General features: G+C 38.8%; 1 protein-coding gene across 2 annotated transcripts; it reads left to right on the top strand.

Moving 5' to 3' along the window:
* Positions 1–218: 218 nt before the first annotated feature.
* On the top strand, positions 219–15,229 carry LOX (lysyl oxidase). 2 transcript variants are annotated; one of them, XM_061189545.1, is made up of 8 exons: positions 219–252; positions 483–1,388; positions 1,741–1,849; positions 3,020–3,157; positions 4,391–4,547; positions 7,947–8,042; positions 8,401–8,516; positions 11,665–15,229. In XM_061189545.1, the coding sequence occupies exons 2-8, from the start codon at positions 767–769 to the stop codon at positions 11,669–11,671; spliced, it is 1,245 nt and encodes a 414-aa protein (XP_061045528.1). In that variant the 5' UTR covers positions 219–252; positions 483–766; the 3' UTR covers positions 11,672–15,229. The 2 variants fall into 2 exon arrangements, with proteins under 2 accessions (XP_061045528.1, XP_061045529.1); XM_061189546.1 differs by lacking the exons at positions 219–252; positions 11,665–15,229 and having other exon boundaries at positions 373–1,388; positions 8,401–8,520.
* Positions 15,230–17,950: the final 2,721 nt, after the last annotated feature.

Genomic DNA, 17,950 nt, shown 5'->3' with positions numbered 1-17,950 from the left:
GGTTAACTCCTTATGTATAAGTTAGTCACAATCATTCCTCCGCCCACCCCTCCCCCCTCCCCCCATCCCCTACTCTCGCCCCCAGTACCCTCCCCACCTCCCGACTTCCCGCCTCTGCAGGGCTGGTGACCTAATAGCATTTTTCTTCGTGCATATTTTGGCGTCGCCCCATGGCCTGGCTGGCTTTGCCTGTCTGAGTCTTTTGAAATTCCTGCATGTTCGCCCCAGATTAAGCCGAGTGTGTCTCAGGATGTGTGTTCCGTTTTGTTCTTTCCCCTTAACGCTCCCTGTGCAACGTGTCTGGGGGGAGGAGGACAAGACGGGGAGGGGAGGGAGGGGCAGAGGCGAGGAGCTGTCCGCCTTGCACGTTTCCAATCACATTACGTGAACAAATAGCGGAGGGGCGGCCGGGCCAGAACGGCTTGTGTAACTTTGCAAATGTGCCAGAAAGTTTAAAATCTCTCCTCCTTCCTTCACTCCAGACACTGCCCGTTCGCCGGGGCCGCCACGCCGCTCCCCGTCGCCTTCCAGAAGGACTGAGAAAGAGGAGAGAGGCGAGTGCCACGTCCCAGCAGCCGCCTTTACTGGAGAGGGTCTGCAGCCCACCCTTGGCACTGCTTGGTGGGGACTGAGATACACGCGAGCCCAGTCCGCCTCCCTAGTTGAAGATTTCTCCCTCCCTCGCGTGATTTGAGCCCCGTCTTTTTTTTTTTTTTTCCTCCGAGCTACGTCCTCCCGGAGCGGGGACAATCCAGCAAAGGGAGCGATGCGCTACGCCTGGACCGCACTCCTGCTCGGGCCGCTGCAGCTCTGCGCACTCGTGCGCTGCGCCCCGCCGGCCGCCGGCCACCAGCAGCCCCCGCGCGAGCAGCCGCCGGCTCCGGGCGCCTGGCGCCAGAAGATCCAATGGGAGAACAACGGGCAGGTGTTCAGCTTGCTGAGCCTGGGCGCGCAGTACCAGCCACAGCGCCGACGGGACCCGGGCGCCACCGCCCCGGGCGCCGCCAACGCCACCGCTCCGCAGCTGCGCACGCCAATCTTGCTGCTCCGCAACAACCGCACCGTGGCGGCGCGGGCGCGGACGGCCGGCTCGTCCGGAGCCGCAGCTGGCCGCCCCAGGCCCGCCGCCCGCCACTGGTTCCAAGCTGGCTACTCGATGTCTGGGGCCCCGCGCACCGGTAACCAGACGGCGCCAGGAGAGCTCCCGGCGCTCAGTAACCTGCGGCCGCCCAACCGCGTGGACGTGGACGGCATGGTGGGCGACGACCCGTACAACCCCTACAAGTACACCGACGACAACCCCTATTACAACTACTACGACACGTACGAAAGGCCCAGGCCTGGGAGCAGGTACCGGCCCGGATATGGCACCGGCTACTTCCAGTATGGTAAGCACCCACAAGTCGCCGGAAACACCCGCGCACTCTTTCCTCAACTCTGTGGCTCCCCGACGTGGCTGCCTGGGCGCGGCAGGCCTCAGTCCATGCAGATCCCATCCCTCCCCCTGCTCCTGCAGAGGCAGCCCTGGAATCTGGTGCAAACCGCGCGCCTGGCCCCTCCTGCTTTCTTTCCACACTGCTTTGCAGCCCTGGGTGTCCCCATTCTTCTGCTAGCCGCAGCCCTACAACCGCAGTCCGGCTGGGTGAAGGGTGAGGAGTAAGGGACATGGAGGGACCCGGAGCCAGGGTGAGGGCCGCTGAGTTGTCTCACTGTTTTGCCTATCGCCTGGCTGACGTTTAGGTCTTCCGGACCTGGTGCCCGACCCCTACTACATCCAGGCGTCCACGTACGTGCAAAAGACGGCCATGTACAACCTGAGATGCGCTGCGGAGGAAAACTGCTTGGCCAGGTACCCGCTGTATCTCCTCGGCCCGGTACCCGCTGTATCTCCTCGGCCCAGCTCCTCCGTCTTGGTTCGGGGGTTGCTGCTCAAGTGCCTGGCTCTGACCACTCTTGTTCCGTGCAGACAAGAGCTGGGAAGTGGAACGTGTTCTCCTGGGCATGCTGACCTGGATGGAAAGTTAAAATTGTGAAGATTTCTGTGGGTTCTGACTTTCAAACTGTGGCACAAGTCAGGGAGATGAAACAAACCCTTATCCTGGAGAGTGTGTGTGTGTGTGTGTGTGTGTGTGTGTGTGTGTGTGTGTGTGTGTGTGTGTGGAGCGTGGGGGGGGGGAGGGAAATGTCTCCTATTCTTTTTCCAAGATCCTTAAACTCTGGAGCCAACTGTTTCCAATAAGGTTTTATTAAACTACTATAACGTGGAAAAAATACTGTAATGGAAGAGCTTGTCAATACCCCTTTAAAAGATTGGGAGCCACTTTGCCAGTACGGCGCCCCTTATTGGGCGTCATAGTTTTCTTCTTTTATTTGAAGCCACAATTAACTTAGTTATTTTGGTATTACTTCAGCCAGAATAAGAGCATGAGCAAGAGCTTTGTTTTTGCATTAGTCCTAAAATAAAATCTTAGCAATTTGGGGAATGGAATTCCCTGAGTTTGCTGCTGGGAAACCAGCAGAGGGAGCAAAAGATGATTTGATAAGATGCATAAAAATATTTTTTAATGTAAAATAAGGTCATCAATAGTATTTAAATATATATACTCACACAAAATAAATAAGAAAAAAATTATTTTGTAAATTTCTTCCACTTCCTTTATAACTGTCCAGCTAAAAGAAGAGAAGAAATCCAAGCTCATCATCTTCATTCTTGAGTCTTGCACCACACACCATTGCATTCCCTATGATATTACTACAGTAATGCCGTTGTTTTAAAGATAGTTACTAAATTATTTATCTAATCTGGGAATACTCTTTTATTAGAGTTACTTCCCCACTTTACATCTTATTTAACTGTTTAAGAAAAAAATGTATGCAAAATGCCCTGGTCTCTTGGAACTGATAGCCTAGTTGGGGGAAGGGGGTAGTGACCATTATAGAATGGAAAGGTTTTGCTTGTAATTTTGTCTTTAGTTAATATTCTGTGAAAATAATAATGTTTCTTTTTTCAAAATCACAGCTCAGCATACAGGGCAGATGTCAGAGATTATGATCACAGGGTGCTGCTAAGATTTCCCCAAAGAGTGAAAAACCAAGGGACATCAGATTTCTTACCAAGCCGACCGAGATATTCCTGGGAATGGCACAGTTGTCACCAGTAAGTGAATGGGCCTCTTGGGTACTTTTGAGTTGCTTTTTCATTTTATAGGTGATTCTTGATATGACAAATTCTTACACAAAGGGAGAAAATTGCTGTTATTTACATTTAGAATTTCTCTCTATGTAATTTGACATAATCAAGGAAATCTATCTTTAAGATAATACATCAACTACTATATCCTGTTATCTTTTAAACTGGAAACTCTAAGCCCAGCTTATTAAAACTGTTGATAGGATACAGCAATTAGCTTCACTAGAATTTTATCCCAGTACACTACAGGTAAGAGTTCTAAAAAAGCCTATTACAGTCAAGATCATCTACAGTTAGTTAGCATTTCATAGCGTTTAATAAAGATCACACATTATGAAAAGGATTCAGATACCGTTCTCAAAGAAAGATGGAGATGATTTACTCCATGAACTGAGAAGGGCCTACCTCAATCTTTTAAAAGGCCTGTATCAACCCCAAGGTAGTTGCTTGTTTTATCCTAAATTTAAATATTTTCACATAAGGTAATTCTATAGTTTGACTTGGTAACTTGCCTAGGTGTTTATTGCCAGGAAATCCTGTTTTGTGCCCTTAAACTTTCTATAGTTCAAGCCATTTCTTCTTGTTCTTTCTTATGTGAGAAGATGAACAGCTCCGCAACTTCACTTTAATGAAAGGAGGAGAATAGATGTGAGCACCTAATTTGCTGATAAAATAGAATTATTTCTAAATAAAAGTTTATACTAGTTAAATAATAATGGTGGATAAAACATGCCTTTATTTCTCCTTTGCATTTTAGTAAGGATTTTAAATGTGTGAGAACACAATTTTTTAAAATTTCACAGAAACCTCCCAAGAGACAAGTGCTCTTCTTTTTTGGAATGAAGCACTGGTGGTGGCAGCCAAAGGAGATATACTAGAGAACATATGGCAAGTTTCACTTAAACAAGATAATTTACTATCTATCTCTATTTAATATTCAAAGATAAAACAGGGTGAAATAGAAAAGCAAAATACTCAAAGTAGGTCTTTTTTTCCTAGTAGCAGAGTTAAAGCCTTACAATTCTGATAGATTTTTGTCCTGGAAAAAAAATCTAGCATGAGTCTACCTTTAAGAAGATCAACTTGATCTCAATTCTGATGTGAAAACAAGTGCGGGAAGCAGTGGGGATGTCATCTAGACTCCTCATTGCTTTCTCTGTATGTTACTGACCACTGTCTCTGTGTTGTGTGGGACATTAGACATTACCACAGCATGGATGAATTCAGCCACTATGACCTGCTTGATGCCAGCACCCAGAGGAGAGTGGCTGAAGGCCACAAAGCAAGTTTCTGTCTTGAGGACACGTCCTGTGACTACGGCTACCATAGGCGATTTGCATGTACTGCACACACACAGGTAGGATGGCAACCTGGAATCAAGAACCCACAGACTTCAGAGAGAAAACAGTCTTCTATTTTCTTTCCTGCAGCTTGTCTTTTTAAAAAAACTATTTTATTTAGGGGGTCATCTAGTCCATATGGTAAATTATTGGGAAAAGGAAAGTGATGGCTTGATGATCCAAATTACTTTTAAAGTATTTCATCATCACAGAAAGTCAGTGTGCCTACCTGTTATGTTCTACAGTGAAAAGCAGTAGTTTATTATCTGAAAAAATCCTAATGGTTTCCAGTTTCTGCACTCATTCTGTATTCTTTAACTTGATTGGTAAGCAATTGTAGAAAAGATATCTCTGTTTTGTCACCTGCAAAACTATTCCTCCCTCTACCTATTAAACTAAAAATAGAATGGTGATTGGGATTAGCAAAAGGCCAGAAAATAAGTTTCTTAAAAAGTACTTTAAAAAATGTCTCTTTTAATCATATGAAGAAGAGCATAAGGACACAGTTTCTTTCTCCATGCATATATATTTAAACCTACGGTATAATTGATGTCAGATGTCCTTTGGATGGATTTTTAAGAAGAGTGCTGTCCTAAGCAGTTTGTATGTCTTATAATGGGAAAATGTGTGTCATTTAAAAGCTGTGCCAGTATTTCCATAAGAAACCCTAATTTGTAAAAGGACATTATAATTTTACTCCAGAGGAAATCTTGGCAGGGAGTAGTGAATGTACATAACTCAGGGCACAAAAGGATCAGCAGCTGGCATCTTGGGAAGCAAATTCCAGGGCTGTGGCAGGAAGCTTTCTGGTGACCTAAATGTTATCCTTGCTTCTTTGTCTCAGCTTAGAACATCATAGCAATTGGAGGGGTAAGGGTTCAATTCCTCTCGCCCTGGGACAGCACTTACTCTTTAAGCAAAAGAGATGTAACCTACCCACACATTACACATATGTGTATATAGAGGCCCCCTTTTCCCTCAGTGATCTCCAAGTCCCCCAGCACCGGCCTGTGCAGCGGACCTGGAGTTTATTTTATTCTCTTCCTTTAGAAAAAGAGGCACTCTGGACAGCTCACTGCTGAAATATTTGAATCTAAGACTATAGGTGTTTATAGCATGTGAGTCCCCCAGTTCCGTGGGGGGTGACCCTACTTCTTTTTATGTGGTAGCTTTCTTTTTTTTTTTTTAACATCTTTATTGGAGTATAATTGCTTTTCAATGGTGTGTTAGTTTCTGTTTATAACGAAGTGAATCAGCTAGGTAGCTTTCTTGTTAATTATCCTCCTTTTGTGTCCTATTTAACCATTATTCACTAGGTCTTACACTACAAATGACTAATGTATTTGTGTTTTTCACTAGACTGGTGTTTCTCGAACATGGGCTTCATTTAAAGGGAAAAAAAAAATTCTCACAAAGTCCCAGTATTGACTTAGATTAGTTGTATTATAAAGTTTTTAAATGTATCCAAAAGTAATACTAGATGTGACTTCTTTATATTTATACTTTCATGTAAGTTCTTAGATAACAAATTTACATATTAAATATATACGAAACTGGAAAGTTACATTAACCTCATTAATTTATGTAACAAACAGTTATGTTTTGCTAAAACCAAATAGTTAATCTCTACAGCCTTGCCTAAGGTTCTACATTTTTTAAAAAGTTTTAAAAGTTTGAATACAGGAAATGCCTGTTTGCTTACTGCCCTGAAAAACTCCTTTTTTGTTTGCCAGTTCCAATAATCAAAGCTTATACTTAAATTCTGCCACTTGAGTAAGGTAGAGTGGCAATTTCAGCATTCTTTAAAGCTCTTTTGTTCACTTAAAGGTAAGATAAGCATTGTAGCATTATTTAAACGAGTCTTAAATGGGTATCTAATCCAGTGAATCCCTTACAGTGCCATGAAGGTGGTGGTAGTAGTAGTAGCAGTAGTAGTAGTAGTGGCAACAATGATAGCTAACACTTACTGAATATATATTATGTGCCAGAATCAGAATTATGTGCTGGAAATCAGAAACGGAAAATTCTTCATAATATATTTACTACTCAACATAAGGTTAACGAATGATCACAAGTTGGTATGGACCAAAGTGGGAAAATGGTTCTCACTGCTGTGGCACAGGTACTTTTTGAGTTTGGCCTATCTGTACTATTGTGTGCTGTATGACAGCACAATTCTCCCCCATTCTTCCCAAATCAAACCACAGGCAAACCAGCACTGGTAGAACACGCTTTAGATGATTCTGCCATCTCTCTGGTGACCAAGGTGATCTTAAGCACCAAACAATTTTGGGTGCTGAAATTAAATCGTGGTATTGAGTTTAAATGATTCTAGCCTATACTTTTTAATTCATTTTGACTACTATTAGGCTGCAAATACAACAGTTAAAACGTCTGATGAAGAACCAGTGGAATCAAGAATATACCTATGGACTCCAATTTGAGCAAATTTCACCAGGCTATAACTTTCTGGAGAGCAAGGACCATATCTTAGTGGTGTTTTTCTCTTCTCAGCCTGTAGAAGGCACTCATTTACTTATTGAAGTGAATATCTTTGCAAGTAGAGTTGATGTGGCAATCATCCCTTTAATACAACAAAATACTCAGCGATGATGTGAAAAAGAACATAGTGTGGTGGTTACAATCAGGGACCCTGGACCCCAAATGCTTAAACTCAAAACCAGCTCAGCCATTAACTAGCTGTATATTCTTGGGTGAGCTATTTGACCTTATAGTGCCTCAGTTTCTTTATTTGTAAAATGGGTTAATACTACCTCCTGCCTCGTGTAGTTGTGAGAATTAAATTTATATATTTAACATGTTTAATTGATCCTGGCATATAATACATACTTCATAAGTGTTAACTATTCAAAAATGCAATATAGACTCTGTCCTTGCGGAGCTTACAATCTCTAGTTAGATATATTCTTATATAGTATGATTATAATATAGAGGAGAGAAGGATAAATACCATAAAATCTATACACAGAGTATCTTGGGTATTCAGAGTATAGGAAGGTAATTTCCAAGAAGAGAAATTGGAGAGAGTTCCACTGATAACAAGATATTTGAGTCAAGTTGATTATTACATGGCCTTTATTCCTAAACTGATAATATTCAAGAATTTTAGTAGAGGCCTATTTTGTCACTTAAGATTGTATTTATCACTAGTGATTTATGACAATTTTAAGAAGCGAGATGTACTACTACTTATATTAGTCCTGTATTTTTTTTAGCTGGAGGTGCTATAAGGCTGAGTAATATATACTTCTCAAAGGAGATGCAATATAAGTATAGTTTTATGTCAAACTCTTGTAAGTACTAACTTAAAATTTAATTTGCAAATAATAAGCATATTCTTTAGCACATTCTAGCCATATACCATCTTTTTAATTTTTGCATTTTATTTGTTTCAGGGGCTGAGTCCTGGCTGCTATGATACCTATAATGCAGACATAGACTGCCAGTGGATTGATATTACAGATGTAAAACCCGGAAACTATATTCTAAAGGTAGAGACCTTTGAATATGTACCCATAATTTATTTCAGTTGCAACTCATGGGCCTCTTCTCTGGATTCCAATGTTAAATAATCATGGTCCTTCAAGCAATTATACATCTTCCAGAAGTACTTCTAAACCAACCTAGCTATATTTTAAAAATTCTTATTTGAAAGAACTTCAGGGAAAAATATACAGCCTCCTTCGATAACTTCTCCAGAGTTGAGCCACGTGCCTAACTTACACCCCCTCCCTGCTTGATTTAGTTGGAGCACATTGCCTCCGTTCTAGCCCTGTGAAAATAGGAAGAAATTAACCAGTAAACACTGTTGATCAAATCTGAAACACAGATGATGCTTGTGTTGCCTAGGTCAGTGTGAACCCCAGCTACCTGGTGCCTGAGTCAGACTATACCAACAATGTCGTCCGCTGTGAGATTCGCTACACAGGACATCATGCGTATGCCTCGGGCTGCACAATTTCACCGTGAGTCCTATTTGCCTAGCTAAGTAATTCTCCTGACAATGAGCTTTAGTTCACTGATAGGCATTATACACGTTTGTTTTCACTACTACTGCAGCTTCCTTGTAAAATAGACCAAAGGTAGAAAACGGTAGAGTCTGTACTATGACATAATTAGAGCTGATCTTTTTTTGATAATGCTAGAGAATGGAGGAGGGGATGTACTCAGGTTTTTATCACCCTGAAACTTAGCTTTTAAGACAAGACACAGAACACACTGTTTACCCTCAAAGCCTGTGGCAGCTGAGTCTGTAAAATATGCAATATGCTGGGTGGATAACCTTGTGGGAGCCCAGAGAGTTGGCTTTCCTGCCTCTTCCCCATAGTCCATGAAGAAGCCCTGAAGAAATTCCTAGAGTTCTTCAAAGTACACTTTGAAAGTGACTGTCTTAAAGTATGCAGCTGAAGAGGTCAGACCACCTGTTCTGTAGAAATCAAGATTTCACATATTTGAGTTCTACAAACACAAGTAATAGGGGAATACCCTGCAAAAGGAGGGCTGTATGGAGGTGCCTTCATAATTTTCCTAGTCCTGAAACCCTTCTTTGAATGAAAGCTTAGAAGGAATCCCAGCACATAAATATTGCAGGTGTGGTGCTTTGATGAGAGGAATTAAAGGGTAGTTTTGCGTTCTTGTCTCTCTGTCCCACCCTGACCCCTTAAGCACTGCCTGCTCTAGTGATGCTGGGTTATAGATTCTAACTACATATGCCACCTGTCAGTGATACCTTCCCAACAGAAGAACACCATTAGAGTGATACTGAACACATGTCAGCTTTGCTGTGATGTGAGAGGCACCAGTCAGTGCCCATGGATCATGCAGAAAGGTGTCTAACAGAGCTACACTAGAAACTTAAAATTTATAGAAATTTCTCCCTGCTACACAAACCAGGACAGTGGTTGCTGCAGATGAACCTGTAGTTTATGGGCTTTCCAAAGTACAGATAAACCTATCTGGTTGTGCATATTTTGCCCACTACTGGGGATCCTAGCCAGGAGGAAGGTGGAGCTTAAAGTGGATTGGGCTACATTCACCTTGGAGGGGAGCCTTTTCCTTATTTCCATAGAGGAGCAAAGCCTGTGCTTTTTAAGTGTCATCATAGCATTAGAGACAGATGTAGTCTATGACAGCAAAGGTGTAGCACTGAAAGAAGATTATCAAATATATTCTGAACATGCCTAAAATACAGAAAACCTGGCTGTTTGTGGCCCATATTGTGTGGAGCTGATCACCGTATAACTGAAAATCCCCAGAAGAGAAGTAACTTAAAGTAAAATAATTTAAAATAAGTGGATTAATTTCTCTTAATTTTTATAATTCCTTAATTTATTCACTCATTATGTATTCATTGGCACTTTCATTTTTGATACAATATGAAAATTCCATGGTGGGGGTAAAATAAAATGCAGTCAAAACAGGATGACCTCTGCTACAATAAGCTAAGTGACTCTCAGGTACAACTGCTGCCCTCCCATGAGGAAAAGGTCTGGTGAGGTGATTCTGTTGTTGTATAGAAGGTGTCTTGCTTGTCATCAGTAGAATCCATTGAATTGGATATTGCTAGATATTTAGAACAAATAAAAATTATTTTGTTCCAGCATAGTTTCTTTCTCTTTTTTTAGCCACTTGTCACTGACTATAAATTGCAAGAGTGGTTGATGTAAAATTTTAATGAGCAATATTGATCAGATGAAAATATGAAAAAATGAAAGGACCCATAGGTAGTGATTTATAATAAAATAACGAGCTCATACTTCTCTACGAGTGGAAAATCATGGGAGAAGTACAGAAACCTTGACTTGCGAAAGAAACCCTCACCTTTAGAATGAGGCTCACCTCTTATATTTTGACTTTCACTTTCGCCTCCCTTGGTAGGGATCAGAGTTCAGAGGAAGGCGAAATTTTCTCTGGCTGAGATTCAGGAGTGGCTTTAGGACAGCATTTGTATTGGGCCTTGAGGGCTGAGGAGGACTGCACTGGAGAGAGTTAAGGAAGGGCATGCTGGGAGGAGTCAACATCACCTGCAACTGCATGGCAAGAAGAAATTGCAGGGCATGTTTGGAAAAGCAAGTCTTCTAGTCTGGCTAAGGCATAAGTTTCATGGGCAAAAAGAATGGAAAATGTGGGACCAGATCAAAGCGAGCACTGAAGAGCAAGCTAAAAAGTTTGAACTTCATCCTGGTGGCCATGGGGAGTCTTTGAAGTTTCTTGAGCAAGGTGTGTATCTTGCCTAAAGCCATGTGGTCAGTCCGTGGCTCTGTAAGCAAGTGTGTGTGTGATTCCCTTGGTAACGTTATTGTACTTTTTTTTTTTAACTCTTAAAGACACATCATCTCTTAGTTCACTGATCGTTTTTCATGCTAATCAAATATTTGAGAGCATTCTATTGGTGTGTAAAAACCACCCAGTAAGAAAGTGTGTGCCTTTGATGTGTCCTATCTCCATTTTCCTCACTGTAAACCCAACGTATGAACCAGGTGACTCTGTGGCCCAGTTCAATTCTAAGATACCATGATTAAGTTCTTTTTTCATAGAAATGACTATTTGGAAACTGATGGTTTATGATTTGGACTAAGTGATTCTTATTTCATTTACGTGGGGATCTATGATCACAACATAAATACAATATTAGATTTATTGGCTTTGACCCAGTCTCGGCCTGTTAATGTAACATTCTACATCCAGAACCATGCTGGGAAAGGACTAATGCAGGACAGTGCAGAGGTCATGAACCTGCTTCTTAGTGGACATGCCACACTTGCTGCATGGAGTGAACTCACCTAGCCAGGGCTGCTGTTCCTATAAATCCTGCTTTAGCCTTGATTGTTCCAGAGGATGTTTCTTTTAACTCTAAACATCAAGTTTGTAGGTATCAGGCATACAATTTCTGCTACTGACATAGTCACTTTCCTCAAATCAGTATTAAAATAATGTATTAATGGATAATTTCAGAAGGTGACTATCGCTTTGGTGGAGGGAAATTGCTATCTATCCATCTATCTGTATACACACACACACATATTTTAAAAAGGTGACTTTAAACTTCTCTACTATACTCATTCAGAGTATTATCAGGTTAATAACTTGTCTTATTTTGTTTTCTTAATCTAGGTATTAGAAAGCAAGCCAAAACTTCCAATGGATAAATCAGTACCTGGTGTTCTGAAGTGGGAAAAAATAGATTAACTTCAGTAGGATTCATGTATTTTGAAAGAGAGAACAGAAAACAACAAAGGAATTTTTGTTTGGACTGTTTTGTAACAAAGCACATAACTGGATTTTGAACATTTAAATCGGCATTATTTGGGAAATTTTTAATATTATCATTCACATTACTTTGTGAATTAACGCAGTGTTTCAAGTCTGTAATTGCACACTTGGCTCTTTCAAAGAAATCCAAATTTCTTATGCTCCTTCTGAAATTATAGTGCAAAACAAACAAAAAAAATATTTCAGTGAATGAGTCAAAATTATTTTAAACTGAGAATTTTCTAAAGTTCTGAAACTTTAGTGAACCATAATAATAACTGGCTTTATATATGTCCTAGCATAGATTACTTTAGAAATGAGGCTCCTACTGTTTAAATAGATATGGACACATTTGGTGCTGAGGAAGGAACAAACACGTTACCATTGGTGTCAAGAAATATTACTATATAGCAGAGAAATGGCAATATATGTATTCAGATAGTTACACCCTATATAAAATTTATGTTTACATTTTAAAATTAGTAGATAAACTCCTTTCTTTCTGTCAAGTGTAAAATTTCATTCTGACTTAAGTCAGCTTTTGTTTTGGAATGAATTAAGTAATTGAGCTGCCCAACTCCTGTCTGACCTTTGTTGATGCTCCCCTCTATTCTTTAGTTTTCCTATGGGCGGAGACCTTTTAATTGGCATTCTTAAAATTACTGTTCTGGGGACTGCTATACATAGGACAGCTGTGTTAATGGGAAGTTATTCTGATGATAGATGTAATACATCCAGAGATAGTATGCACTTAAGTATATTAAACTATTAGCCAAAATATGTCCTTGCTTACATGAAAATCATTCAAACAAGTCCCCCAAACCACAACTGTCTCTAAAATACTTAGAAATATTAATGAAAAACACCTTAGGATTTTCAACTTTTCTACATTTTTAAAATGATCAGCTTTAAAAAGAATAAGACTGAAAAATTTTAAATTATCCAGAATAAATGACAATGTATATGGATACAAGAACAGTATCCTAGGTCATCCAGGAATCAGTCGTACATGTTTTTTTGTGTGTGTATGAAATATAATACAAATTAGCGAAGCGCATAGCATTATATACTTGAGATGTTGGTGAATAAGGAAAACAAACACAACTTTCTGCAAAACCAAGGACTGTGTTGCATGAGACAGCTGTGATTTTATTTTAAACTGTGAAACCATGTGCCGCAACAGAATTTGGAGAATTTCTATTTTTCCGAGATTCAAAAGGTACAGAAAGAAATCAAATTACACTTCTAAGTTAGTGGTGCTTAAGCAGAAGTTTTCCTCCCTTAACCAGTATTAAAATCTCAAGCAAGGTATTTCCAGTGCCAGGACACATTAGGTAGAATTTAAAAGTGAGTTGGCATCCCTGTATTATATGTCATAGAGTTGTAATGTCAACACCAGCTACAAATAACCGTTCTGCACTCAACTAGTGCCTAGCAAGGCAAGAGGGGCTAGAGATGGACAGTAATCAAGGGCAGATAGAGTGGGCCACATGATCCTCATCTGCCAGGGCACACACTTACCAAGAGACAATACAGCTTGATAGAGACCCAGAACTTCCACTGAGCTAGTATCTGAGCTATGGAATAGCTTCTTTGATGTACCTCTTTGCCTTAAATTGCTTTTAGTTTTAAGATTGTAGAATGATCCTTTTAAATTGTAATCTTTTCTAACAGAGATATTTTAATATACTTGCTTTTTTAAAAACAAAAACTACTGTCAGTATTAATACTGAGCCAGACTGGCATCTACAGATTTAAGACTTACCAGTTCATTAAGATCCTTACCCCTATACTAAAAACTAGCTAATATCATGGCCTTTGGATACATATGAGAAGATGTATTTACTATCATTCCATGGGCCTTCCATCTATCTGTACATCTATCATCATTTAAAGGCCTAATATACACTAGGCACTCACATGCTAGGCATTGGGATAGGAAAATGATTGTCCCTAACCTCAATAAGTATTTGAAATGTCATTATTACCCATGAGGTTCAGCTTATTTCATTTTTAACATCATAAGTACATGTCTAAAAAAATTTCTGTTTTAAGCACTGTTTTTCATGACCATATTTTATTTAAAAAAAAGTTAAAAATGAATAGATATATGCATGTATGTGTTACTAATAGTTAAAACTATGTTTCCAATCCCTGAAGTGTCTGCCTTTTAAATATAACACATACTATTTCATTGATTTTAGAAAAAAAAGTTTCGATTAAGAGGCTAAAGATTCTCGCTTATTCCTTATATAAATATTCCTCCCCACCCCTAAACACTCCCAAATAACTCACAAGTATTGATTTAACACTCAATATTTTTGAACCTCAAGGAATCTCTTCTCTGAATAACCACCAAGACTCACAGATAATGATTACCTGGTAAAATTTATCCATTAATAAAATAAAAAATATAATCCAGTCTTACCAAACTCTAAATAAAAAATCTTTTAAACAGGAAGTAGAAATGATACAAAGAATGTTGAGTACTGAAAAGAGACTGGTTTTTAAACTAATAAGAACTGTGAAAAAGTCAGCTAAATGGGAAGATAACTTAGTGAGTCTTCCACATGCCATATTAGTGGCCTCATAATTATTCAGACCACAGTCTGTATTAAAGATGTCTTGACCTTTGAGGCTAGGATTCAGTCTCGCAACAGTACCATAACATACAAACACATAACTTGCCTATTTCCAGGAAATCTTTATATTTTTACATAATGACTTTATTCGCAATTGCTATCATCTAATTATTCACTAGGCATTATTTTTAATAATGAACAGTTTTTTTTTTCTCCTTGACCTCATAGGAGATAATCACACTCATAAACGTTCCCAATACTTAGATTGTAGAGGAAATGCAGTTCACTAAAATTATCATGGTACTAAGAATTTATCTTTACCAAATTTGTTAAAATATTGAATTTCTGGTCAGAAGATATCTTGTTTTAAAAATAGCTTGTTTTGATAGTAACAGTATAACTGATAAGTAAAAATTACCCTTTTCTATATTTTTTATGTTTAGAATTCATATTCGCAATCAATATATTCAATCAATAGCCATATTTCATTCCCAGCTACCAAAAGTCCTGGGCCACTTTTGAACACTTAAAGCATTTCATTTATCCTTCTAGCCAAAATGGTGCTGAATTATTTCAACTTGAATGTAAAATGTGTTGTCTTAGCTCACAGGATATAAACATTTAATATATAACTGCTTGCTACGAACTGAGTAACATGTGATTTGGTATTGTAATGTTTTTAATGAAGTTTTAGTTTCTCCCAAATTTTTCAGGAATTCTAGTTGTAAAACATTTTTAACTTTTTTGAAGAGCTCTTATTTTAAATGCCCAGACACTGGCTTTATATTCTTCTTTACACTCTCACATTCTTTTATTATATGCCTACACTATGATTGCAAGATTATGTAAAAATGCCTTGAATAAATGATTTCAAGTGTCTAGAGTGGTCATTTATTGTTACATATAAATAAATGATATGAATTTCACTTTAGATTAAGATCTTAAAGCCATGTGTATGGTTGGTGGTTTTGCTTAATTGTCTTTTGTATTAACAAATTGTTTAACAAGCTCACATGACTTGAAACTTGTCTGTGATGGATAAAAATCTAGCTGACGTTTTAAAAAGACACTATCATACATGAACAGATTCTAACTTTTGTCATCATTACCAACCACTTCCAAGGATACAGGGCAAGCATTGTAAGAATAACCGCTCTCTATTTTGATTAGCATTTCTTAGAAATATACAAGAGCATATATATACCCAGGGGACACATCCAGCTCTAGATACAAATTATTTATATGAAGAAAAACATTGCTATCATAGTAATCCTTATTTAAACGTGTACCAGATTAGCCTGGAAGCTGGTAACCTGAGAGGACGAACAGGCCCCAAACTGTGGGCATGTGTTTTGGGAGGACAATTTGAAAAATTAACCCACGAACAATTCATCTTTAAGGAGCTCTTGCAGGTAAAGTAGACGTAGGCTTATGTCTGGCAATTTTCAGATTTGACATTAGCAGGACATTAGTGACACTGGAAACCACCAATTTCCTGCTTTCCTCGCCTGCTCAAGGCAAAATATATTAGTGTAAAAGATGTTTACCTTTCATCAGTGTTGAGTGTTTCAGACACTTCATTATTATTAGCTCATTAACCAAAGATAGGGGAAGGCAGGATTTTCCTTCTGTCAGAAACTTTGACTGCCTTAAGTTACTCATTTATTAATATTTCTAATCCTTGCCACAGATATTAGTAGGGAATTAACACACAGGTTGAATAAATCACTTAAAGCATGTATTAAGGAATTCTAGTTTCACAAATACTCTACTCAAAAAGAACCCCACAGTAAAATAACTATGGGAAATGTTATCTTTATGGTGGTGATTCACAATACATATTACCATGTTAAAGATTCTGAGAAGCCCTGCAAGAAAGAAACCAGTTTGTTAGCCAGTGTTTCTCAAATTTATTTTGCCACAAGTCTTTTTTTTTTAAATTTTAAATAGCACTTGTTATCCTGTTAAGCTTTTTTTTCTTCTTGGAAAACTCTGGAATATGACATATTAAGTAATTATCAATTCATAAAAATAAGATCATTTACAAATTACTTAAAGTATGATAGTGGTAGCATTTGTGCTGTAGGACACAGGAATACTTGAAACCCACCAATTTACTGCCTGCCTTGCTTCCAAAAAACTGCATGGTTAAATAGGGTCCTTTCAAAGGAAACGATTATTTCAGCTTCTAAATCATGTTCTCTTTCAGAAGGAAACAGAGATCTTTCTTATTTGTTAAGTAACTTGAAAGCTTTATATAACCTAATTAAAATCTCTCCTCTCCTACATGTTAGTTGTTTATAACATTCAGGATGAACCAGTCATTTTCTTCATGGTTCATTCATTTTGTATAATTGAAATTATTATGTTATACATAATAGCATAGCTTAAGTAAATTTCAATTAAATCTTAGTACTCACAGTGGGCAGGGAAAAACAAAACTGGTAATGAATGACTTGGAAGGATATATGCATGTATTTACAGTTTGCTCCCAATAATTTGCTGTTTAAACTGTTGATAAGAGGCACCAACTTTGGAGATAGAAAAAATAGCCACAAACCACAAGGTGAACCATCAATACAATGACCAAGAACATGTCTTTGCCAATGTTAGAAATACAATATTTCCAGTTCCTAATTCCTTTAAATACCAAGTCAAGCCAGAGTTCATGACACAACTGTATATAACAGGGACTAAGGACAACTGCAATGATAGAAACTTTTAAGAGATAACTCCTCTTAAAAATGAATCAATAATGCTGGATGTTTATTCATATATCTTTACTGAACTAATGCATACATTTGGAGCTTGAAAAATTTGGAGCCAATATTGCCAACCAGTCTTTTGCAAACTAGTGAATTATACCATTGTCATACAGCAAACCATTAGAATCAACCATTTTCAATTATTACAATGACAGTTTTTCAGTGAGATGGTTTTAGGAAAAGAACTTTTATAACAATCTATAGTTGGGTTGATGCTGGGGCTAAGATTCATAGATATATAAACAATCTGATAGTTGTGATCACTTCACTTTTGTTTTAGGGCTCTTTGGTTTCTGGTAACAGGAATACATTTTAAACTTGATTACTCCAAAGAGGAATTTTTAGGCTTATGTAACCAAACAGAGGAGGGGCAAGTTAGGGTTTGCCTCAGGAGCAGAGATGGAACCAGGAAATCAAATACTATCAAGACCACGTTCTTGCTACCTTTTCTCTGTTTGTGTGTCAACTTCATTCTCTTAGTTTAGTTTCTCAATAAGGATGCAAACCTTATTGCCTGCAGATCTGGGTACACACCAACATAGCTTGTTGATCAGAAAGAAAATGGCATTAGCCTGTTACTCAAGTGTGAAAATTCTAAGGGAAGGCATTTCATAGGCTCAGTCTGGGTCATGTGCCAATGTCAGTTCTAGTCATTGTGGATACTATGACAGGTCCAACTGAGTCAAGTTCTTTACCCTATTAAATCACCAAAGTCAAGGAGACAGAGTCAAGTAAGAGGATGGCTGCTCCCATCCAAAGCACGTGACTGCATTTTTGGCTTCATGTGTGGGTATAAGGGGA

The sequence above is a fragment of the Eubalaena glacialis genome, chromosome 4 (assembly GCF_028564815.1).
Source record: "Eubalaena glacialis isolate mEubGla1 chromosome 4, mEubGla1.1.hap2.+ XY, whole genome shotgun sequence".
Lineage (NCBI taxonomy): Eukaryota > Metazoa > Chordata > Mammalia > Artiodactyla > Balaenidae > Eubalaena > Eubalaena glacialis.
Note: the sequence above shows the minus strand (reverse complement) of the source record. Positions and strands in the feature narration are given on the sequence as shown.

Coding starts and splice junctions, on each gene's coding strand:
- LOX (XM_061189545.1), top strand. CDS start 767: ATGCGCTACGCCTGGACCGCACTCCTGCTCGGGCCGCTGCAGCTCTGC. Junction 1,850..3,019: donor GAGGAAAACTGCTTGGCCAG/GTACCCGCTGTA, acceptor TCAAAATCACAG/CTCAGCATACAGGGCAGATG. Junction 3,158..4,390: donor GAATGGCACAGTTGTCACCA/GTAAGTGAATGG, acceptor GTGGGACATTAG/ACATTACCACAGCATGGATG.